The sequence below is a fragment of the Armigeres subalbatus genome, chromosome 2, assembly GCF_024139115.2.
Source record: "Armigeres subalbatus isolate Guangzhou_Male chromosome 2, GZ_Asu_2, whole genome shotgun sequence".
Taxonomy (NCBI): Eukaryota; Metazoa; Arthropoda; class Insecta; order Diptera; family Culicidae; genus Armigeres; species Armigeres subalbatus.
This window is the reverse complement of record NC_085140.1, coordinates 218,072,797-218,099,000: the sequence shown is the minus strand read 5'-3', so window position 1 is coordinate 218,099,000 and position 26,204 is coordinate 218,072,797. Positions and strand designations below refer to the sequence as shown.

Below are 26,204 nucleotides of genomic sequence, written 5' to 3'. Positions count from 1 at the left end.
GTGGATGTTCCGGTTGCTGTTACTCTCATGGCTGTTGCTGCATTAAAATTGGTTGTAGTGCATTTACAGTATTGCGTCAATGTCTTCAAGCATTTGAAAATAGGAAGTGTTCAAATATTAAACAATGGAATTCTTGAATCCTGAAAAGATGAGACGAAAAAACGAGGGCAGTTTCAAACATTACAACTTTACAACAACAAGCTTGTGAAAATCAATTAAATCCCTGATGAAGGCCAAGACCAAGGGCCAAAACGTAGGAAACTAAACCAGCGTGTCGTTTCGATTTTTGTGAGACTGAAAAGCCGCTAATCCCAAAGTTAAAATCAATATGGTTTCCCTTATTATCACCGGGAGTTTTGAGAAGGTGTGTAGTGGCACATTAAAAAAGTGTTTATTGAAGCAAAAAAAGGCCGGATCAAATGTCTCGCTGCTCTTGAGTCCAATTAATAGTGAGACCACGAGCTAGAACACGCTAAGTAATCCACTTTGCTTGAATATGAATAAAGATGGCTTCACCTAACTCATGGTTTCCCAAACTGTGGGTCCCGAACCCCAGGGGGGTCGCGAGCGGATTGTTGGTGTGTCGCGCAGAACAAATATTAATTGCAGCTCGACTGCCGAACCTTTTGATCATTTTTTTCAGGAACATTATTTCAAGTTTAAACCGCATTTTATTTTAAATATCCATCACCACGCTATTTTATTTAAACATTTATGCCTAAAAGCTGTCCTCTTAATGAAGTAAAATAAAAACGCTAACATTTTGACAAATAATACCATATGTGAATATGTACGTCATGTGGAAGACACTGATTTGGAAAATGTATTGGAGGTAACCACTTTCCCTTCGATGGGACTCGAACCCATGACCCTACAGTACGCTAGACCGGTGCTTTAACCAACTAAGCTACGAAGGACCTCCATCGGCCTTCGCAACCTACCAATACATTTTCCAAATCAACATCCTCCACATAACGTACATATTCACACGGCACGGCAAAAAAAACTTAAATGATGCCAGAAGCTCCACTGGAACATAACAATATTTGATCAAATTAAAAACAAACGGCCAATTTTTGTACGTTCTAGGTTCAAATAATAGCATTTTTCATGTGCATTATGTATTTCTTTATTACTTATTGTTCTGAGATATTTCAAAAATCCTAAAATGAAATTTATGAAAAAGTTTTTGGCATTTGAGAATTTGCATCGTTGCATCGTTATAAAAATGCGAGTCAGTTGGTAAATCAAGAGATCAAAAAAGGGTCAATTTTGATACCAGCTTTGTATTTCACTTGATCAGTGCTGTGTGCCTTTCAAAACGATCACTGAACATTAAGGATACTTAGTTAGCATACTAATGAAGAGTTGTGTCAGATATTACGTTGATAGGACAAAAATTGGCAGGTTAGCATACGAATTGAGAAGTGGTGCTCAAGAGCTACAATAGGAAAGGAAAGGTTGATTCTATCGATTAAAACCATAAATACGAAGAGACGGATTAATGATGTTGTTCTGTTTTGAAATCTAAATTAAAATAAGTAATCTAAATAAAAATCCGTGAAAATTTAGCGGAATTCCTTTCGTTGTTATGTTTTCAATGAAAGCCGGAGAGAATAAAATGTAAATATCACAAGACCTCTCTCAATGAAAATCAAAATTCTGAATCAACCACGTCACAGCGTCGGTTTTGAAAATATCAATCAAGTAAATATATATTTCCAGACATCGACATCTAAATTTTCCTTTAGTAGATTTTCAAATGGTTATACATATTTATTGACATTGATTCATTAGAGAATATTTTTAAATCTAATTTGAAGTGAATCAAAACGTGATATTTATTTAGTCTTCGGTTTGATCCGTATATAATTAAATTATTAGATATATTTTATTATATATATATATATATAAATTATATATATATATATATATATATATATATATATATATATATATATATATATATATATATATATATATATATATATATATATATATATATATATATATATATATATATATATATATATATATTATAAATTTTATAACCCAACTCAAGACTTTCTTGGTGTTCACCAAGAAATTGAATTTTATCACATTTTTATTGTTTTATCTACTTTATCGTTTCCTTATTTTCTCCTTGAGGATTTCATCTATCTGATGAGATATTTTCCGTTTCTTTTCCTCCTACAAAATAATTTGTTTCTATCACAAATTCTTCTAGAAGCTTCTCCGGGAACTTTTGAAATTCATCCGGAAAGTGTTCCACAAATCCCTCTGAAAAACCTTCTCACAAAGCCTTATGTAATTCCTTCAGAAATTGTACAGTACATTCCTCCAACAATTTATTTGGAAACCCCTCACTAAAATTTCTTGAGGAAATTCACAAGGGAACTCCTTGGAGATTTTTTTGTTTCCCTTCAAGATTTTATTCTAGAAATTTCTTTAGCTATTCTTTCAAAAAAATCTCCGGTATTTCCTCCAGGAATGTATTTGAGAATTCCTTCAGGATGTCATACAGAATTTCTTCTGGAAGCTTCTTCAGGAATTTATGTAAAAAATACTCCGATTTCAATATAGAATTTCGCTTGGAAATCCATAAATAATTCCTCCAGGATCTTTTCCAGAATACTTTTGGGTTTCGTGGCCGTGCGTTTAGCTACGTCAATCGTCTAGACGCATGTGCTGTGGGGAGTGTGGGTTCGATTCCCGCCCGGTCAGGAGAAAACTTTTCGTAAAGCGAAAAGTTCTCCAATGGTCCACTGGGTGTTGTGTAAATGTCCTGTCCATTGTCTCATGCTTAGATGTTAAGTGTTCATTTTGTGCGACCTCTGGTCGAAGACGGTGATTCTTGTTCGGACTTTCGCTCAAATCCTTAAAAATCTAAATGTGACAAGATTTTCGGGAAAGTTACAGCTCAGGATATAATGAAGACTCGCAGGATTTCAAGAATTTCTAGGATGTATTCTCAAGAATTCTATAGAATTGCAGCGGTATCAACAGTAAAACACGTGCACTGCATTCTGTTGGATTTGTAAGAGGTTGGAACCCTTGTATACGATGGAATTACTGATAGACGATGGAACCCAATCGTTCAAGCTGCGGATCTGGTGAGTCCGTTCCATAATAGTATTACATGAAACTGATTTTACTAAATACGCGCTAGTATCAAAGATATATATCCACGATGAATATCATTGATATACATTTTAAATCCAGGAAGCGTAAATACGTTGCATATCTATTCAAAAATATATGTATAATGAATTCAACTAAATGCGCGCTGGATTCAAACTATATTATATATATTTTGAATTCGGAAGTTTGATTATGATACCTTTATCCATTTGATAAACGGTAGCATAATCAGGCGGGGCTTACTGTTAGTGATAGTGACCTCGGAGTGGACATGAAATACCAGGCACTCTGAAATGGGTCACTGGAGCTGCAGTAGAGCTAACACTTTCTAACTCCCGGATTAAATCTGACTGTTTTAACAGACAGCTTTCCTCCATAACATCACTGCCAGACAGTGGGGGTTAGTTTGTACACACACACACACACACACACCTCTGGTCGAAGACGATGATTCTGTCTTTTTCTCTAGTAACTCTTCTTGGAACTCCTCCGGGATATCTCCAAGGATTTTTTTCCGGGAAATCCTATTGCGAATTCCTCAAGGATTTCATTCTGAAATTATTTTTGCAATTGCTACAGAAAAAGAATTCCTCCGGGTATTAGTCCAAACATTTCCCCGGCAATTATTCCAGGTATGAAATTCCTTCCGGATTTCACTCGAAATTTCCTCCAGAATTTCATTCGGGAATTAATTTGGGATTTCCTTAACAATACACCACCGGGAATCTAGGAATGCCTTAAGGATTTCATCTGGGAATTTCTCCATTAATTTCTCTTGGTATTTCTACGGGAATTCCATCAGATTTTTCTCCGGAAATTGTTCGGGAACTTCTCCAAGAATTCCTTCAGGAAGTTGTTGGGGAAATTTCTCTGGAAGTTCCTCAGGGAATCCCTCCAGGAACTCTTCAGGGAATTTCTCAGCGATATCTTCTAGGAATTTCTCTGAAAACTCATCCAGGTATTTTTTTTCCAAAAAATCCTTCAGGGATCCCCTCGGAAAATCCTCTAGAAGTTTATTAAGGAATTCTTCTAGGATTTTGTTTTAGAATTATTTGGGCAATTCCATCAGGATTTCTTTTGGGTATTTCTCCTGGAGTTCCCCTATGAACTCTTCCGGGATTTCTAATTTTTTCAAGGCATTTTACCAGTCATTTCTCTGAAAATTCCTCCAGGTATTTTCCGGGAAATCCTCCTGGAGTTTCTTCACGACATCATCCAAGAAACGGTACAGTGTTTCATTCTGGAATACATTAGGAAACTCCTCTATGACATCTTTCAGGCAATACATCAGTGATATTCTACAGGAATTCCTCTAGGAATTTATGAAAGAAAACCTCCAAAACTTCCTCCAAGACTGCTTCCTTGAGTTCCTCCGAGAATTCTTTCAGGAATTCATTCGAAAGCTCCACTGGGAATTATGAAAGCTTCTCCGAGTGTTCCTTTGAAAATTCGACCAGGAGTTTCTCCAGCAAATCCTCTAGGAGTTCCTTCGAGAACTCCACCGGGAGTTCCACCGGCGGTTCCTCTGAAAATTCCACCGGAAGTTTCGTCAGAAATTCTTCTTCTCTCAAAAATCCTTCGGGAATTAGAGGTGTGCGCCGCCGCCGCCAGCAGTTTTTGGCACGCCGCCGCCGCAGACATTTTTGCATCGGCGCGCCGCCGTTTAAAATTTGCTACGCCGCTGATCTATAATTTTCCACGCCGATTGAAATTTTCAGTGGAAACTCCTAAGATTCATTGGATTTTCCGTATAATTTGCTGATATATCTCTACAACATTACGTTGAGACTTCAGAGAATTTTTCGTGAGGGTACCAATTATTTCCATGAAAATTCCATAGCATATCTTGTTAAAACTTCGAAGAGCTCTCCGTAAAAACTAAGCGTGTGAAAATTGCGAAAAATGAAAAAATGAAAATCTAATTGAAATTGAATTTTTGAACAGAAAAGAGTTGTTCGGCAGAAAGTCACAAGACTGAAAGTTGTTAGGCCGAATCGTTTAACCGAAAAGACTAATTGGTAGAAGCCTACTCGAGCAAAGCTTAAGAGCAAATCGATAACTTGTTTTAATGTTGTGAAATAATCGATTATGTTTACTTAATTTGATATCTTTTTGGTCGTTTTAACAGTTTTTTAACAGCAAATGGAAAACTAAATTTGATATTGGTTTCCGATAGCAAAACACAGTTTGATGTCATATCATTCAATTTAGTAGTCTACAGCAACATGAGATCAAAATATGTAATCAATCATGATGATTTATACATATTTGAAAACAAAATATTCTATATGCTCTCATTATGTTTTCAGACTTTGATAGGATATGTAGCCTACAGATATTTGGCCGAGAATCTCATTTGGTCGAACAGTTCCTTTGGCTAAAAAAATCGTGAACTTGTCCTTCGGCTGAAATAGTCGTTTGGTAGAAAGGGCAATTTAGTCAAAATGGACATTCGGTCGAAAGTGTTTTTCGGCTGAATTGGTTATTTTGGATATTTTCAAGACAATAACGGGAAAATCTCTTGAAATTCGCTTCTAAATCTGATGAACTTTCCCAGATTTTTTTTCCAGAATATTCATTTGAAAACTATATCCAGATTTTCCACGGGAACTACTTTCACGTTTCGAGAACTCTTTGTAATTACCAAGGAAATTGTTTGGGATTTACAGGAAAATATTCGGAATATTCACGGAACGTTCCTATTAAGTCTCTGTTGAGTATTCTTTAAAATTCACACAGAACATTTTGACTAGTGAAAGAGATGCTTTAGCGTTGACTTCCCCAATCTACATTAATGAAGCGGGTTAGTTTTTTATCCTTTATTAGAGTGATTTTTTTTTACAGGGAGAAGTTCATCATTAAAAGGCTAGTTTGGCATAGCCAACTTTAAAACATCGGAAAAATGCTTGGAGTTTTTGAGGATTGTTTTTGGTTTCTCCAGAAAATTTCTTTCTACCTTCGATTAAAATTTTTTGTTAAGTTTCATTCCATTCCAATAAGACCGAAAGTGACAGACCGCCGAAAAAGCCGTTTGCCCTAACAGGTCGTCTGGCCGAAACCATCGTTGACTAAAAATGCCAATTAGCAGACATAGTTTTTTAACAGAATGGGTCATTTGGTCAAAAATGTCATTTGGTCAAACTGGGTCATTCGGCCAAATTTCAATGACTGAACCTCGTACTGGACGGGTAATATGGTCAGAAATGGTATTGTTTGGCGAAATGGTCTTTTTGACAATTGACCTTTGAACAAAATTTCGTGGCCTCTCTATTTTTAGGTCAATACTAGACTGTGACCAAAAATGTAGTTCGGCCGAAAGCGATGTAAAGGAAAATTTGGACGGACTTGTGAAAAGTTGTTTACCCTAACAGGTCATTTAGCTGAAAATTCCGTTCGGGTGAAAAAGTCGTTTGACCGAATATACATCATTTGACCAAAAATAGCATTTGGCAGAAAGAGCCATTTGACCCTTAAATGCCCTTTCTGCAACTTTCTTTGAAAAGTGTAGTTCGGCTGAATTGGTCATTTTGCCAAAGAAGGCGTTTATCCGAATTGGTCATTTGACAGAAAATGCTGGTTGGCCAAAAGGGTTGTTTTGCAGAAAAGACATTTTCGGGCCAAATTACCATTCCTACCTAACACCATTTTCGGTCAAATGATCTAATTGGTAAAACGATTTTTTCGGCCAAATTGTTAGTTCGACTTAATGTCCATTTCGGCTGTATGTCGTTTTCGATAAAAATACATTTTTGGTCAGACCATTTTTGACCTGATAACAGTTTCGGATAAACGTTCAATTCGGCTTAATGGTTTAGTATCGATTTAAAAGTAGAGAGGTTACGAAATTTCGTTCAACAGTCTTTTCAACGTAAATATTATTAGGCCAAACGGATGGATATTATGGACTAAATTACCCATTTAGTTATTGGCATTTGGACGTAAGACCTGTTGGCCTAAACGATATTTTCGGACAAATGACCCATTCTGTCAAACAACCATATCGGTCAATCGGAATTTTTGGGCTGATGACCTATTCGGCAAAACGACCTGTTAGGGAAAACGACTTTTCCGGCCAAATTACCAGTTCGGACATACGGCTTTCGGCCAATGGAATTTCCCAAGAATTTCTTACGGACAATACACTAGTCGTTCGATAACTGTAACATGACGCATTCTAGACGTCAAACATTTGTCAGACGTCGTCAAAATAGAAGTGCATCTGATTGTTCACCGCTATGCAGTGATCATCGACTTTGACATAGTTTTGAGGCTCAGCTGTTCGATAACTGCAAAACTGATGTAACTTTCGAAATGCATTTAAAAGCATTGCAGTTAAATGACTTGCAGTTATCGAACGTCTACTGTACAAAGAATTTCCCGTAGAATTCCAAGAATTTCGAACAATTTTTCGTTGAATCGTTTTGAACAATCCTCCGCGGAAATTATAAAAAAGTTTCCGTTAAACTTACGGAGAATTTCTCCTGAACAGTCCAGAGAATTTTTCTCGAAAACTCCTTACACACTTAAATTCGATTTTGCTGTTCGGTAGAAAAAAATGACGAAATACTTCGGTAAACGCAACGAAATACCGAATTTTCTGTACAAATCATTTATTTTATTGAAATTTTGTAATAATTTACTGAACGATCAGTAATGTCATACATACTTTACAGTATTCGGTAGAAAGAAAAAACAATTTGTACGGTAAAAACTAATAATCACTGAATACGGTAAATACATTACCGAACAAAATGTAAAAGTTTTCCAGAATTACCGAAATTCGGTGAAATAAAAATTACTGTCAAACTGGCAGCCATCTTCAAATCATAAATTTGTCTGCAGTTTTCCAGACCACAACCCGGAACCGATTGCAATTGTTCGCCTGTATTTGATATCGTCAATGATAAAAAAATGTTTACCAGCAGTTACAGAAAGCTCAACTCAACATTATTTACGTAAGCATTTAATAAATAAATAATTATCTATTCATAATTTAGGAATGTTAAAAGGAGTAGCCACTTTTCAGTGTCCAATCGCAGCTTTTTGTTTATTATTAGTATTATGAGCACTGAGATATTGGGCATCGCTAGGACGATGTTTTGTAAGCGCTATCAAACTGTTTGCAAGTAATTTAGTTATATTTTTTTGACCAATAGAGAAAAATATACTGGCAAAAAAACTAAGCAGATAACATTGTTTTAATGATCATAATTGTCATCCACGAAAGTCTCTCAAACACCATTAAAATCAAGAAAAAAAATCTGGAACGATTTGGTTTCCATACGCTACTGAAATAACCAGGCGGGTGCTAAGGTGTCGAATGTTTGTTGCCTCAAATCAAGCGAATGCAGACGGCACTAATACTACTCCGTAGTCTATGAAAAATAAACACTGCAGTGAGTGAGAATGTTCTGAAACGTTCTGAAAGTTTGGATAATGCCAGAAACAACTGTTTCTGCTCAGCACAGAGTTTTTTCTACCAACATACTTATTTATCTGCATATTTCGCGTACGGAATAAAGTGAAAACACTACATTTTTTTAGATTTGGTGTAATTTTGTTCGTTGCGATCTTTAATTTAATATGTGCTTTCGGCACCACTCTCTCTTGTAAAAATGGTAAACAATACAAATTTTCACAAATACCACGACAATTTATGTAAGTATATGAGCATTTTGACATTGGAGTATAAATTTATGCGCCAAATAAGAGGGTACTGTCATACTTGCCAAACTCCATATGAAAAAAAATCGTTGTCCCCCCTCTGGAAATAACAGAACGGTACGGTAGTTTTTCAGAATCCCGTTACCGAACTGTATGGCACTTTTTGACAGTTCGCTCAAAAATTAAATTACCGAACGTACTGTAATCGTTTTAATTACCGAACAGATTACCGAACGTTCAGCTGTTGAAAGTACGGTAAAAAATAACCGTACACTGTAAAATATTTTAAGTCTATAGAGTCTATAGAGTCTCCCGCGGAAATTCTCAAGAATTGACTGTTTTATCGTTGGCCATGCCAAACAAGCCGTCTTTATTATTCTAGACTGAGAAAGCCAACGGTAAAACACCCATTCTACCAGCCGCACTCTACTACAATTATCAATAATGTTCTGTACAAATTTGGAAGAATACTCAACAGAAACTCAACAAGACCTTTTCATAAATTTCCGAAGTTTTTCCTGTAGAAGTTAGGAACATTTTTTTGTAAAAATTCTGAAGTTTCTCATGTAAATTGCGACAAATTTTCTGCTGAAATTCAAAAAAAAAATTATTTGGGAATTCAAAAGAGCTTCTCTTGGTAATTCCGAAAGTAATAATCCGAAAATATTTTCCAAATTTTGGTTTTTCTCCAGATTTTTCTGGAAAAGTTCATTAGATTTTTCATGCGAAAATAAAAAAAAAACCTTCTTTTAATGTCTTGAATATGCCGAAAAAATGCAAAAAAATCTTGGAAAAACGTAAAGAAAAAATCGCCACGCCGATTCACGCCGCCGCCGCCGGCCAAAATTCTGACAAACGCCGCCGCCGACGAATATCGGACCGGCGCACACCTCTATCGGGAATTCCACTGGCAGTTTCTCCGGGAGTTCATCTGAGAATTCCTCCGGGAGTTTCTCCAGAAATTCCTCTAGAAATTCCTCCAAGAATTGCTCAGGGAGTTCCCCCGGCAGTTAATCCTGGTGTTCCTCTGAAAACTTCTCCTGGAGTCTAATTAATGATTTGAGTGAATTACTTCTACGTGAAGTTAAACGATTTACAATGATATGAAATGCTAATATCATCTTGAAGAATGTTTCTATAGAAGTCGATTTAAAAGTGATCGGAAGGCATATATCGTAAGACCTTCCTTCTGCCAACTCCCGTATGAAGGGGGAGGGAAGAATATCAGTGTGGAAGCTGATATATCTCCACTGGCCAGTATGCCATCACAAATATTGCCCTTCGCTTGCTTTCAAATTGACCTATAAAAACATTCTTCATGCCTGCCGTATTCTAACGGAACTATCAATTCTATACTTTCGCCTCTAATTCTATCATGAACATGTACGTGTAAGTTTGGAAGATGATATTAGCATTTTTATATCATTCTCCTGGAGTTCCAACGGCAGTTCCTCCGGGAGTTCCACTAGTGGTTCTTCCGGAAGTTCATTCAGGCTTTCATTTAAGCTTTATTCAGGAATTTAACAAGAAATTTCTCCAAAAGTTCCTCCGGGAGTTCCTGTGGAAATTCCTCAAGGAAGTCCTTGGGGAATTCTGTCAAAAGTTCCTCTTGGAATTCCTCCAGGAGTTCCTCCAAGATTTCAACTGGAATTTTTTCCGGGATTCCCTCAAGGAAATCCTCCAGTAGTTCCTCCAAGTGTTTCTCCGGATGTTCCTCCGAGAATACCTTTGGGAATTCCTCTGAAAATTCCTCCGAACAGTTTCTCCGAGAACTCTTTCAAAAGTTTCCCCGGAAATTCTTTCAGGCTTTAGGGAATTCATCTACCGTCGTCTATCATCAATTACAAGAGACTTCGTCGAAAAGTGCTAGACGGGATTCATGAGCGAACACTCAGCAATGAACTAGGTGTTTGCCGCACACTAGATATTGCATAAATGCAGCGAATACAAAGTCTGTTCGTTGCCAGCTACACAATCTACGGAGGGTCCGCAAATCGTCTTTCACCTGATCAATCCACCTCGTTCACTGCGCATTTCGCCCTTTTGTGACGGGGACGAAATACGGTACATTGATGCTCTGGAAGAAACATCTATCGTTCACGCCGCAAAAATCGAACAACTGCCGTGGGCCGAGCAAATGGCCAGAATTCTGAACATTTAGTTTATGATCAGCCCTATTCTATTAATTTTTTTACTCAATGCTGTACGAATTAGACAAATATTGATATAAATATCACCCGCAAAACTAAGAAGTAGGTAAGAATAGTTGATAATAACCTAAAATAAATAAAGAACTTAGCATGAATAGAACCACAGCTCATGCATCATACTCAATCCTACCGCTGTTTGTGTCTTTTTTGCTCGACTGTCCGTTCAATAACAACTCAAAATACCTCTTCAACTTGACAATCGCACTTGTTCCATCAGTTAAGAAATTCAAGTCCTAAGAAATTACAAATGTTTAATTTAATCATGATTCAAAACTTATTCAATTTTCGATCAGTTTTCATTTCTACGATACCCATGAAGTTGCCATCGGTCAACCAAAACACAAATTTCCGGTTACTTCTGCTCAAACGCCTCCCCATGAAACCTTGGCACAGGACATCCCGACCGTTCAATATGCAGATAATGTTTCTCCACTCTACATAAAACATGATAAAATCATCCTCCCTTCGCTTAGTTGACATGGCCACGAATATTATTTTGCCTTCTCTCCTCGTTGAAAGGGAAAACCACCGGAAAGGTTAGCCTCTAAAATCTTTCCTCTGGTAACATCCATCTTCGGTTGTCACCCCCAAGGGAACTGAGATTTTACATCTACGCAGATACTGGACGCAACTTGTAAAATGATGCATAGTTTAGGTTCGTATTAGTATTGGTTTGCTTAGAGACTGGAGTTTTAAGTGAGATCGTAAAATTTTTCGCTTGATTGGTTGCCAATTCCAACATCGTTCATACGATGGACGACGATAACGATGTGGTACGTTTGGTTTAGAACATAAAAACAAAAACAATAACAAAGCCTCAAAATGGGAGGAACTAGAATCGACGCCGCTGTTCGTCCCCAAGTGGTACAACATTTTATTGGTCGTCAAGGAATGAAGACGAGCAGCTAGGGGATGGTTTCACGGTTCCAGGAAGACCGGTCGTGTGGTGCTTTATAGCACAGAAACAAATATATCATTCCTGAAAAACGAGCTGGAACGACGAATGGGCCAGTCGTAATTTATTCATTTGATGGATCGGAAGTACTGGTCAATTAATTTGTTGGATAACATAGACTGGTTACTCGTAAGGAGATGTTTGACGTCAAAGGTTTCACATATACCAATTGATTTGTTTTACTGTGATTTGTTGATCATCTGGTTAACTTCTAAAGTATTACGATTTACAACTCCAAACTAAACAAAAACTGCATTAGAATCGGTTTAAGATAAAAATAGTCTGTTCAAGTCAAGTATGCCTATCGAGTTTACTCAAATCAAATTGACAAATAGATTTATCAAGAATTGGGCTTGAAGAAGAACTGGTGCTGAAACTTTGTACTTTGTGTAAGATTTAAAATAAAACATTTCAAAAATAGATAGTTATCAAAAGTTTTACGCAACTTGTTCAAAACATTGATCCTTTATGCTTCACTTCTCGCTAGAAGAAAACTCTTTTGCAGGGATAAGCCTAAAATATCCAAGAAGCTCAACTGTATTCAATTACTAGAGTAAATCAGTGTTAAAGTGAACAATCTTCGTCACACAAGGAAAAGGAAAAAAGGAAAATAAATTCGAAGCTCATTTTACCATCTCCATTTTCCACTTGAAAGGTCAACTTGCTTGCGTCCAACGAAGAAGAAAGGGGGGAACTTCTGGAGACGACACGAACTCCCTCGCCTTGCTCCAACGCGAGCCCTTTTCTTCCCCTCGTGGCAGCGGTTGGTTTTCCCAATGACAGTAAAAGGGGGAAACGGCCGGAAAATGGTTGAAAATGTGTTCGAAGTGCCGGTTCTCTCAAGGACTTGCAATCGATTTTTATTGGGTTCTTCTGTTTCGTATTTTTTTTTCGCTTTCTCCCCGGAACCGGTAAGCCAACATTTCGACCGGATTACGTGTTGGTAAAGTTCTTCAAAGTGTCAAATCAAATCATAACCATAAATACTTCTACCCGAAGTTCCGTAATCAAAAGACCGAATGAGCGGATTAACTGTAAATCTAGGATGATTGGAATCGCTTTGCTGGGGAAGACGTTTGGCGCCTATGTTCGGGCATTTTCCGTGTCGGAATTCTTACAAGTGACGACCGATGCTAACTGCTTGAAATACTCACTTGGTTTACCCTATCTTGAAGTCGTAGTAAGGCATCCTCGAGTTCTGCTATTCTGGCTTCAAGAAGATCCTGTAAGAGATAAATGAAATAATAAACTGATAAGACAGGGTCGGGGATAGTACATCATGCTAGGAGAGAAATCTACGTAAAATATGAGTTTAAATCATAGATATGAAGAAGTTGAAATAAGCTGGAGAAAGCGAGTATAATGTTCATGCTTAGAAGCACATATTATGATTCGTTTGTTTGAATTGATTACAATTTCTAATCTGGCTTCATATACATATCTTAAAATGTGAATTAAGATAATCGAGTTATTTGAAACAAATGTGACTAATGGAGGTAAAATTTGAATAGAATTATTGTTGAGTCAATTTTATTGAAATTATGTGCTTTATTTTTCCTCTGTGAGTGACTTAACTTCTACCGATGCGAACAGGTTCCACTTTTATTTTGGGCAATAAATGTATATTGCATTGGCCGATGCACCGTCTCTGATCACATAAAACAGGTTTGGATAAGAATTGCTACAGTCTAATATGGTACAGACGTGATTACACTTTAAGGACATAGTTGGAAGAGTACCACGATGGCAGTCAATATGGCACCGGACCTTCCACGGGTCAACCCCACACGTCCCCCACTCCTCTCCCACCAACATTCGAATGCATCGAACAAAAGCTTAATATTCAAATTACTAACCTGTTTACAGCATATTTATTCACTTCCCGTGATAATGAGCATGTTTCTCCAAAGAGTCCTATGTATTTCGGCTCTAATAATATCATAAATTAGCAATTTCGTGCCAAATTAATAGCCGTTCGCGTTTTGGTGGGTTTGTCACTGCACTTCACTACTCTCAAAGGGCATTGAAAAAATCACGCACATGAGCAGCCCGAATGGAACGCAAATTAAACATCATTTATCGAAATCAGTCACTTGTTTAAACCGAAAACTTAATATAAACTGCTATTTTTCCCCGATAAAAACGATTAAAAACTGATCGCGTAGCGAATGTGAACACCGGCACCGGCAGCAGCAATCTAATAATTAGGGTGGTTCAAAATATAATTTTGCTTCGCCACGCCCAGTCTATTATGATTCATAATTTGGGTGTCATCCGATGGTTTGGGCTGGTTTGAATAGAGGCTTACCGTGCACAGGTCGTTTCAGGTTTGTATGACAGTTGATATGGCGAGGTTGAATTTTACATTATTCTGATACTGGCACTCCGTCATTGGGCGCTGGCGAGGGGGGAGACCATATGACTGGATGAAATATTCAAGAGCTTCAACTCCATAGACAATCCATATTGAATGGTCGTTCCAATAGTTGGGAGTCTATTTTAATCGATGTTGCGAATCTTTAGCATGATAATTAGGCTTCTAAGAAGGCATCAGTGAAACGTGCAATTCAACAAAATACCCAGAATTTGTTTGTGATATCTATCGCACCAGGGGCAGATACTACTAGTCTAGTCTAGTCTACACTATCGCACCAGGGGCAGATGCTTCATACAAAAAGTGTGACATGGGAGTGAGTGGGGTATGAAATGCTATTGTTGCGTAACGTAATCAATAGATTTTTCCTGCGGTGCGATTTTCGTTCAGTGAAGTCTCTGGAATGTTGCTTTCAGCTATGTGAGTTCTCTTTTCGACAGCGTTTGGAGGGGAGGCGCTGTATCCAGTGTAATAAAAGGTTTAGTTTCCCATACTAGTTTTCATACAAACTTGAACCGGCTTGCGCTCAACCTGTTTTTGTTTAAATCGGTTTTTGGAGGACACTCGGAGCATGGGAAGGAACCGAGTAAGCGGGGTGGAGCTGGGTCGTTTTTTTTAGCCACCCTACTAATATTGTTTGTTTTTTTTATAAATACGACATACTTTTTCATTGGCATTACATCCCCCACTGGGACATAGCCGCCTCGCAGCATAGTGTTCATTAGACACTTCCACAGTTATTAACTGCGATGTTTCTAGGCCAAGTTACCATTTCTGCATTCGTATATCATGAGGCTAACACGATGATACTTTTATGCCCAGGGAAGTCGAGACAATTTCCAATCCGAAAATTGTGTAGACCAGCACCGGGAATCGATCCCAGCTATCCTCAGCATGGTCTTGCTTTGTAGCCGCGCATCTTACCGCACGGCTAAGAAGGACACCAATACTACTACAGTATATTACAGTTTTTATTGTACCAATACTTTCAAAGCTTTGTTTTGGTACTCAACCCACCTTCACCTTAACATACCTTAGGAAGAAACTGGCACTCACTCTTCCACGTCGTCGTGGCGGTACTACTGATCAATCGGGTGTTGTTTACATTCTCATCGTGTGAGCGTCGATTACGTCAACCGATTATTGAGGCGCGTGCTGTTGGTGGCTAATAATTCCATCTTTCAGCCCTCCATGCAGACTGAATAACGTGGAAGGAAACTGCTAAGTCGATGAAAACTCAGCACATACATACTAGACATTTTGTCACACATTTTCTATATATGATTTACCCATGATAATAAATATACTGATAATAAATAACCTTGGCGTGCCTTTTAAATTTATTCTGCATTCTGAAAAAGTAGCGGTCCAATGTTATTCCTTAGGGGAACTCCCGTGCAGATTTCTCTATGAGAACTTGTTTGACCATCGAATGCCACATTACATTGCATCCTATCACTTAAGTAACTGCATAATATGTCATTGGCAGTTCCTCTAACTCCAAACAATTATGGTATTATCGAACACCTTTTTTGCTTTCTCGTACAACAAAGTTGTACCGAAAGGCTATCTTTTCACTCCGAAAGCGAACCATAGTGATATGGTGTTGCATACCAATCGTCTCAGTTCGACGAACTGAGTAAATGTCTGTCAGTCAGTATGTTTGCGTGTGTGCACAAAATATCAAAAAAAATGTAACATTGATATGGAAATGCTAATATCATCTTCCAAACTTAGACGTACATTAGGGTGGCTCAAAAACACTTTTTCAAATTTTTTGATGGGCCGCCTTCTAATACAAATTACGATGAAGAACTATGATACTCATTAAGTTCTCGTAGAATTAAATACAGAATGATATGCTGAAAACCGCAAGAAGATTCGAGTTTATTAGGCAAAGATATTAGCATTTTACTGGAGTGTTGCATGGGTGAATTTATTTCTTTTCTGAGGTAAAAGAAACGAAATATGCTTGAACCCCACAGCAGAGAAATGCTAATAACTTCGCCGGGTAAACACTAATCTTTTTGCGGTTTTCAGCATAACACTCTGTATTAAATTCTTCAATATCTGAATGAGTATCATAGTTCTTCATTGTAAATTGTGCCGTCTAACTGCAAATGACTGTTTTTGGATGTTTCTGCATACCTTCTTGCATATAAACTTCCAACGAGTTTAGCACCGCCCAAACGTAGGCCGATTTGGCTGAAATTTTGTCCAGCGCATCAAGGCATCAATTAGAACTGAAAAAGTTGGCGGCCCATCGAAAAAATTGTAAAAAGTTTTTTCCACACGAATTTGAGCCACCCTAACGTACTTGTTCATGATAGAATTAGATGCGAAAGTATAGAATTGATAGTTTCGTTAGGATACGGCAGGCATGAAGAATGTGGGGTTCTGAAGCTAAAGTTCCCTCCTGGTGTTAGGATCGTCGGTTTCGCAGATGACGTAACCTTGGAGGTCTACGAGGAGTCAATTCCCGAGGTAGAACTGACCGCAGCACACGCGATCAGCGACCGCAAGTCGGTTCAACATGCAGTGATTCACGTGGGTGAAGTCGCGATCGCATCAAAGCGGAGTTTGAAGTTCCTAGGGGTCCGTAATAGACGACAAGCTGACCTTCGCCAGCCATGTCGATTATGCGTGCAAGAGGGCTTCGACTGCTGTTGCGGCATTATCGAGGATGATGTCCAACAGTTCCAAGGTGTGTGCCAGTAGACGTAGGCTACTGGCAGGCGTTGCCGTATCTATTCTTAGGTATAGCAGCCCGTCCTAGGCGAGAGCTCTGGAGGTAACCAGTTACCTGCGGAAGCTGGAGAGCACGTACCGCTTAATGTGTCTCAGAGTGATATCTGCCTACCGCATGATATCACACGATGCAGCCTGCGTGATTGCGAGCATGATGTCAGTCGGGCTGGTCATCCGGGAAGACGAGGAGTGTTTCGAGCTACGTGACACCAGAGGAGCCCGTGAACGCATCAGGGTTACTTCGGTTGCCAGATGGCAGCGCGAGTGGGATAACTTTTTAAAGGTTGGTGGAGAGACCCCATGGGGAAGATCACTTCCATCTGACACAATTCCGGCCAAGCCATGGCTGCTTCCAGCAGTACCTCTACAGGTTTGGGCACGCGGAGAGCCCCGTCTACCCTGACTGCCCAGGTGTTGACAAAACAGCAGAGCACATACTGTTCGTATGTCCTCGTTTCGACGTCGAAAGAAGAGCTACGCTAGACGTTTGCAGTCCGGACGGAGACGAACCAGCCATGGGCTGAAAAGCTTCTTAATAAAGCAAAAAAACGTTTGCAGTCGGGACACAACCCCGGATATCCTTATCCAGAGGATGTGCCAAGCGGTGGAGAAGTGGAACACAGTTTCGACTGTAACCACTGTAATTGTAACCAATCAAAAGCAGTCGCCAAGCATGACTAACTTGTGATTGGTTAGTTAGAGCGAAAACAGGCTGAACGCGGGGATGTGAATGAGAGGTTTGCACATGTCGAGGTAAGAGTGTCGCAGCGGGTGGCAATTGCAGTCGTCACCACGAGGCATGGCAGAAGAGTGAGCGCATAGGTGTTAGTATGGACTGCATATGCCGAGGTAGTCGTAGCGTAGAACTGTTGGTAGCTATCGCTATCGACACCTCGAGGCATGGCAGAGGTGAGTAGAGTGAGCACCCAAGTCAGACTCGCATGGCATGTCAGAAGTGAGAACCTAAGTAAGTCCCACATGGTGTGTCAGAGCGTGTCAGGAGGAGTGGCAGGGTGTGCTAGAGTGAGCACCCAAATAAGTTTCAGATTTGTGTGCTAGAGCGTGAATCAGGAGGTAGGGTGAGCATCCAAGTTAGTCTCACAAAACAAAATAAAAAAAAATCTGGTGGGACCACTGGCCATCTATTTTCTTCGTTTTTAGCTATTTGACAAACACAAGTGAGTCATTTATCCATGCAATCTACATTGCTTCTTCAACAGCAAACAATCAATTATTGCTCCGTAGCGCTCCTTTTTGGTATGACAAGTCTCTTTCGTGACAACTTTTGAACACAATAGAAAGAAGTAAAATCTTCTATTAATTTTTATTTTTATACTAAAAACTATTCATTAAAATATAAAAGATATAAATTTTTTTAGCTTTCGATCGTGTTGGTGCAGGATCGGTCGTGTTGTAGAAGCCTTTTAAACGAAACATATTGATTTGAAACACGGTTTTCGTTTTCGTGTCTTGAAAATAAATTCGCCCACAAAAAAATATTTAGTCGCTTACCAAGGTGTCTTTCCATGAATTACCTTCTCAACTAACCAAGTATCCCTTTCCCGTGGCGCTCACGGAGTTGCAGAGGATTCCTCGGTCTCTTGTAGCAATGAGAGTCGAACTAATTTTCAGCACGTTGTAGCTGTACTTATCAAACTGGACAAGACTCATTGGATAAACGCACTCGTACTGTTAAAATAATGTTTGTAACTTTTTGTGATCAATTGCAATAAATTAGGTGTTCTAACTTCTTTCGCGTTTCTGGTGTTATATCGATGAATGTCATTTCCTTTTTCAACCCGATCACACAAACCTTAGTGTTTATTAAGCACATTCACATTTTTTATTTGCAACGTGTCAACTTTAAGTAAATATTTATGCATTGGTATATCAAAAGGCTTTTACGAATGCCCTTAAATTTTATACCTAAAAATATCTAAACCAGACCGGGTTCCGAATTCAGCCAGCTTTAGTCTGTGTCTGTTTGAAGGAGATTCTCTATTAAAATAACCCCTGTATAACTATATACTCTGTTATTTATTAGTCTCGACTCATGGAATTATTGCAAACATATTTTTGATTACCGCATTTGAGACACTGGTGTTAACAGATTTGTCATTATCATTATCTTCAGTCCGTGAAATACTCTTTAACCGAGTTTACACGGCATACCGTTATATATTATCATTCTGATCCTAAGCTTTGTTTATTTTCGTATCATTTCTCATTAAAACGTACAAAAATAACAAAAGCCATCCACAACCCATCGAAGACAAAAAAGCGCACCGCCACAGCGTGCAACCATCCATCGGGGGCACCAAAGGCGAACCGCCGAGTGAGTAGTGAGTGATGAAATGATCAACGGTTGTGGTGCAAGCATAGGCGCATTATGATTATGCCGCCTCTGTCACCGCGTAAAACACCACTCATTCACAGTCGTTTGATCTTCGTGCACGCTCTTCTTCCTTGGCCGTTCATCACACTTTTACCGACGAGTCGCTTTCAGCGGGCACAGGAAACACAAAAATTGAATGGGAGGAAAATGTGCTTCGTATTTTCCCACCTGCGAAATGATGTTTTGAAGACAGTTTCATTTGAAGCATTGAATTTTTTGACTTATCTGTGATCTAAGATATTTACAAAAAAAAACATATATCCTAAGAAATGTTGATTTTGTTTATTCTTATATCAGCTCCAAATGACTTTCTTTTGCTTGTAGTTCTTTCATAAAACTTTTTGGAAGATTTTTTCGTAATTCTAAAAACCCATTTTCATTCCCATTTATTTGCATGTAGTAGAATCATTTAAAATTCGGATCCTAATGAATCATGAATTTAACAATCGCATTAGTAGAAATTGTGTCATGGAATAACCCAAAGTGAAGAATTGGCCGACTATTGTAAAAAGAAGATCTGATAATTATATATAATTTGGTGATGCAAAATTAAGATACCATGCGCCTCCCTTCGGCGATCAATTATATTGTTTTATCCTAACACGAGTTTGAGCTATTAACCATGTCAAGGATCTCAACCATTTCAAATGTACGTTGATACATGTCAAGCAGCTATAAGAATTAAAGAATTTAAACCAAAACAATCTAAATTACACCACGCCTGATAATCTTCTTGAAAGAAACACAATACATTGCAAACAATTGTACTGGGTCAAGGAGGAAGAGAAACACTTAGCATTGAAAAGCACTCTCCGTCAGGCAAAACAAGACGGCTTTTACCCCTGGATCAAATCTCCACCCGATCCACGTACTCGTAAAAAGAGGCAGATAATCTTGACTTTGCAAACGGCTTCCAACGCGTGACGAAACAGGTGTGTAGGCGTACCCTGCTGGCGATGGGCGCGTTCCTAGTCCGGTATCGCTTCAACGCCGTCAACGATAGAAAAATTACTTAATAGAGTCGGTACCGAAACGTGTCCGTCCACGGCCGATCGCCTGCGCCACCAACCAACCAATAACCCCACTTGGAGAACATATATTCAAAAGCAAACATTGCCATATCGAGCAGAGGATAGAGTACCCCATAAAGTTGATGCGATGTGCGTTTATAGGCAGAGGCAGCCGGCAATTCACGGCATTTGGAGACTAGCAGACTGGTGTGAATTCATTCATATATTAGCTTTTTTGTGTAAACCGCCCCTCTCGGCTTTCACCCTTTGGCTCCAGCTGGCGTTCCCTGCATACTTTATATTCAGCGTAGAGTTCAGGTTGAAACACCCATTCTGAGCGACAGGGAAACCTGTTTTCGTGTTTTATATTTAACTGCATGAGTCAGCAGACATACAAAAATATGAAAATGATTGTACCTTTGCAGACTAATGACGTTACACGCAATTTTATTTATGATTTCTTTTATTGATAAATCTTGGTTCGGTACCGTTTTTTCATGTTCTTCCCTTCAGGCTATTACCACCCACAGGGGAAACAGTGCATCGTGTAATATGTTCATGCAAATTGGAGGTGGATCAGTAAATTTAAATAAACTACTCGATTATCTTCAATACTGAATTATGTGTCTCGATAGGGTTTTCCAATGTAATTTGCAAAAAAAATGCTAATTACTTTTCTACCACCGATACTATAAATTCACTAGTCGTGGAAGAAGAAGACTTTGATTTCATTTATGTCTAATCGATAATTCAATTTAATTGTTACATTTTATAATCATTATTTTCACCTTTCCTTACTTTTGTTTCTCCTTCTGCCTTTTCATTCTTATCTTGTTTTGATCTTTTTATTTTCCTTTTTTTTGTTTTTTTTTTTTGCGGTTCACAAATTGTGTTCGATATTCTCTTTATAACTTTTTAAAATAATAATAGCATTCATTTGTCCGGAAAGATGTATAGTTGTGCATATATTAGAAAATAACAATGGCATTCTGAAAAATATGGACGATGATCAACGAAAACATTGAAAATTAATGACTTAAATCAATATTAAGATTGCAAGATAATAACCAAATCAAGAATCATTTCCAATTACCCCCAATACATTACACAACAGTTCGAAAATACCGCAGGAATCAATTTGCGCGGTTAATTTATACTGATAATAAATTTGAGTGCGCATAAATAAAACTCAAAAAAGCGGATTAATGTCATTTATTCCTGTCACTGGCATATTCTTCTCCGCGTACCCGCACGCACGGCCTGCAACAAACGGCCTCTCCAACTTCATCCCAACTCACGGTGAAGCGTGCAGGACGCACGGCCGGCCGGCGCGCAGCGTAGAGGCAAAATTCTGCATCAGCAAAAATGGTTTTGTTTGTTTTGCTTCTCCTGCCCCATGCCTTGGTTGGACCATGATGCTGCTGCTATTTACTACGGCAGACGGCACTCTCTACCGCTGCGCTGCTGCTGCTTTCATCGCGCCACGGCCGGCCATCGTCCGACTGTATGGCCAAACAGTGCGTATTTACACATTCCGGTTTATTTTGCATACTCATTATAATTTTTTGTGCTCCACTTCTAAATGATGGCATTTATGGCGAGTTCCTCTGGATCCGCATGTTGAGGATGGGATGAGTACGAGATAGAATCTGAAGAGGCAACAAAGCTGACAGCAGGGAATAATTATTTCAAGATTGTCAGAAATTTCACAGTTTTTTTCTTGGCACCGAATTTGTCAACTGTTATTTTTTAAAAGAAAATTTATTATTCGGCATCGAGATTTCAGTATCAGATCCATTTGTGATGTTTATATGTTTGTTTATGTTGTTGATCAGGTTAATACACACCACCAGTCAAACAAATAACGTAAATAGAGACACTGTGTTTTATCTGAGTGAATTGGGAAGCATCATGACTGAGATTTTAGTTTTTTTTGTTGGTGGGGGGTGACTCACCATGCAATTCATCAACAGAGGCATATGAAAGAATAATAAGTAGAAGTACTTTCTAACCAGAAATATGGCCAGGGTGGCCAGATTATATTTTGATAAATCGGTAGCTTGACTGTAGAAAAATCGGTAGTTATCGGTAGGCCGGAGAAAGTTTGAAACCACTAAATAAAATAGTAATTTCACATGGCGTACTTAGCCTCATGTTGAAAAATCGTATGCAACGATTTTAAAGTATGTAAATGAACGTACATCTTACAATTAAAAAGTTGGGAGCCATAGTTTATTGTTTATAAGTAATTTCACTATCAGGATTGAAATCGGTAGTGATTAGGTTAAGTTTTCTTTTCCAATTTGAATCCTAAACTATAAAATAACAAAATTTGTAGATTTCCCAGCAATGTTATTTTTACATTTTTAATCTAGTTTCATATAAATAATTATTACCTATGTTGCTGTTCAGAAAAATTCCACACTTGTACAGCTGATTGGCCTGAAGAAATTATGACATATTCATACAATAATGTATTTGTAGAACATTAGAATCTCACGATTTTCGAATTTAATTGACGTTCGAATCCGCACAAAATAGAACTTATCGATTGACAGCTTCAAATTTTCTAAACTCAACATGTGTAAAGATGAATCTAGAATAGCCTTTTGTGAAAGTGCTTGTTTTAGTTTTCGTTACCGAATCAATATGGCCTGACAATCTGAATGATTGCTGATAAATCCAAATTTATTGATTGACTTCAGACCGGGCCATATTTCAAAGCTAGCCACATATCATGGTCAGCTTCATAGCCTTGTATTATAACGACGACAGGAGACCTCCGTAAAGGTGATCTAAAATATGTAGACCAGAATAGCCCTTTTCTAAATGAATATTTTATGAAACATGTTGTTCACAAAAGGTGTACTTGAAACCACCGTAGAAATAATCAGAAATATAAATGTATCATCACATAATCTCTATATTCTTAACAATCTAAAAGCAGTTACAGTCAAAGCTTTATGAGACGACATTAGAGGGACCATCGGCTCATGGAAATATCGAGATGTGGAATAGAGAATCCTTGGAAAGCTATTTAAAGGGACCATCACAGTATGTAATCCAGGAAATATTTCTTCATATGGCATAATTTGCTTCCATGAGATGATATCGAGTCATAGAACATCGACTCATGGAGGTTTGACTGAACCAATGAAAAGATTTCGAGAAAAACTAATGAATTGGAAAAAAAATAGTAGACAATAAACTTCCCAAGCCCCAAATAATTTCTAATCAATAAAAGTTAGTTAAAAAATCGTAAAAAATGCCCTTGGCATTGCTGCAAAATATTGAACAAAACTGTTTTGATATTTCAAAGTAATAGATGCGGATGATCGTTAAGTTATATTTATCAAAAAAGCAGTAATATCACAAGTGACAGGAATGATAATTATTGAACACTCTGACCCTGTCCTTAATCTATTTATGTGGTTTGAAATATGAATTTGATGCAAAATGTCATAATAGAGAAGACTAAATTAAGATACAGTCGCCTCTCCACATCTCGATATTGAAGGGACCATGGAGATAGTGAGAGATCGAGGAATGGAAGGACAATTGAGATGGATACTAGATCCGAAAGACCTCGTTGCTATGAAAAACGACAACAAAACAAAAGTCGTGTCCTGTTGTTGATGTGTTTGTTATTGTCCAAAGATGGTCTAGTAGCCTAAAAATTTGGACATATTGACATAAGGAGAGTGATTCTTGAATAAAATATGATCAGAACAGATCGAGATAGAAAGATATCTGGAAAGGGAGATCAAATATATGTAGATTGAAGGGACTGTGGAAACCATCGATAAAGGGAGAGATATCGAGATATAGAACATCGAGATGTAGAGAGTCGACTGTATTGAATGCCAATTAAAGGTATTCTGATAGTAGTTTGTCTGAGAATTAACTGAAATTCTTCGAATCGTTTATAAGAAAGATTACTATGTTGACCGTGCTTTTATTTGGCGGGTTGAAAATCGGTAGTTCTCGGTAGGAATTTTGAAAAACCTGTGGTTTTTGATCTCTCGTCTGTGAATCGGTAGGTGAGTCAAAAATCAGTAGGACTACCGAGAAATCGGTAGGTCTGGCCACCCTGAATATGGCAGATAAAACGTGCCTAGCACATTTTATTCAATGATTGTAAAAAGGTTGCGCAAGGAGATGGTCTCTCATGCCTGCTATTTAACATCGCTTCGAATGAGTAGATAGATTTCACCGCCAAACTAAATTGATTATCTACGAAAAGCATATTACACTGGCAGTTAGCATTAGCATTAGCATTAGCATTGAGCATTTCGCACAAATTCGTAGGTGGTACAAGCCAAGACTGTTGTATGAGAGTAGCAACACTTTCATCCGTTATCACAGATATTGATTTGGGACTAATCGCTATCTCTTAGATGAAAGCAATGCACTCTCCAATAGTCGAGATCTGTCCTGGCCACGTCCTTACGAATGCTGAGGAAGGGGAAGGATGGTTAGTTGGACACCTACATACTTAAGAAAGATGCAGAGAACTCTACGACCTCTCATAGGTGCCACGGGAGGTTTTTGGATTGTTAGTGTTGAAGGTTTTTAACAGTAGGAATCGTTCTGGTAGAACGTGAAACACAGAAAGAACTAAGATAGAAATACAAAGTAGGAAAGGGACGAGCCTGGAATTGAACCCACGACCTCCTGCTTATAAGGCAGAAGCGGTAGCCACTAGACCACCGAGCTCGTCAACAAAAGCATATTACACTGGCAGTTCTCTACGAACACAAGATGATGTGAACAATACCCGTGGAGGATTAAACTGCATTTCTAGTATTTGAAGAAAGAGTGCCGCTAACCATCTATGATGGGGGCAGATGGTAGATGGTACAAGAGGTCACAGCCGCCCAATTCAAATTGATTTAGAGAAAAAACGCGCGCAACAGTTAAACAAATTTCTGTACCCAGTTGTTACTCCTTTTTTAACCAGCGAAATTCTAGCCGCTGAGGGCCAAGGACATTAGGGCGTGTTAACAATCTCCCCCTGGTGCTTCCTTCCATTCATTGTAGGATAGCACCTTGAACTAAGCGTATACGGTATTTTGAAAAATTTCGATTCAGGTGGTTCGAAACGAAATTCCGCGGAATTTCGCGGAATTTGAGCATGACGAAATCTGATTTCTTGATTTCGTTTCGTTTCGTAAAATTAGAAAAATTTCGTTAGAAAAAACTAGCTTTTAACGAAATTTAACGGGATTCCGCGGAATTTCGAAACAAATTAATGCTTAAACCATACTGCCTCGTATGGTTATGTATCATCAAAAATTTTGGATGCGCCGCTGAAGAAAATCATAAAATTGTTTTCAAAAATGAATGTTATACAGATTTTTCCATTAACGCTTACTACATAAATCCATTCTGAGCCGACTAATGTGTATTTAGTTTTCTTCTATAAAACGTCTTCAATGTTTTGTTAGAAATGTCTAACAGAAAACAAAAAGTATCTTTAACTATTCTATCTGATTTTTTTAAAAGTGATCTGACTCATTATTTAAGACGTCAGGCTCAGAGTATTAATGTAATCAGATATGAATCAGATTCGTATGACTTTGTCGAAAAGGCAAAGCCGTGATGCGGATTCCTATGGCCTTTATGAAGTCTTTTGAGCGCGCCTCTTTCTTATTGAAGGCCGATTTCTTCACTTCCGCTTAGCCCTCAAACCAGGTTTAAGCACATG

At 38.3% G+C, this 26,204-nt stretch overlaps 1 protein-coding gene across 3 annotated transcripts in view; it reads right to left on the bottom strand.

Moving 5' to 3' along the window:
- LOC134211673 (uncharacterized) overlaps nucleotides 1-26,204 on the bottom strand; it is a 207,576-nt gene that overhangs the window by 34,142 nt on the left and 147,230 nt on the right. For 2 of the 3 annotated variants that reach the window (XM_062688789.1, XM_062688791.1), the window contains one exon: nucleotides 13,125-13,193. The exons of the other annotated variant lie outside the window; for it this stretch is intronic. In XM_062688789.1, coding sequence (XP_062544773.1) covers nucleotides 13,125-13,193 — 69 coding nt within the window. The remainder of the gene's footprint in view (nucleotides 1-13,124; nucleotides 13,194-26,204) is intronic. 3 annotated transcript variants of the gene reach the window in all.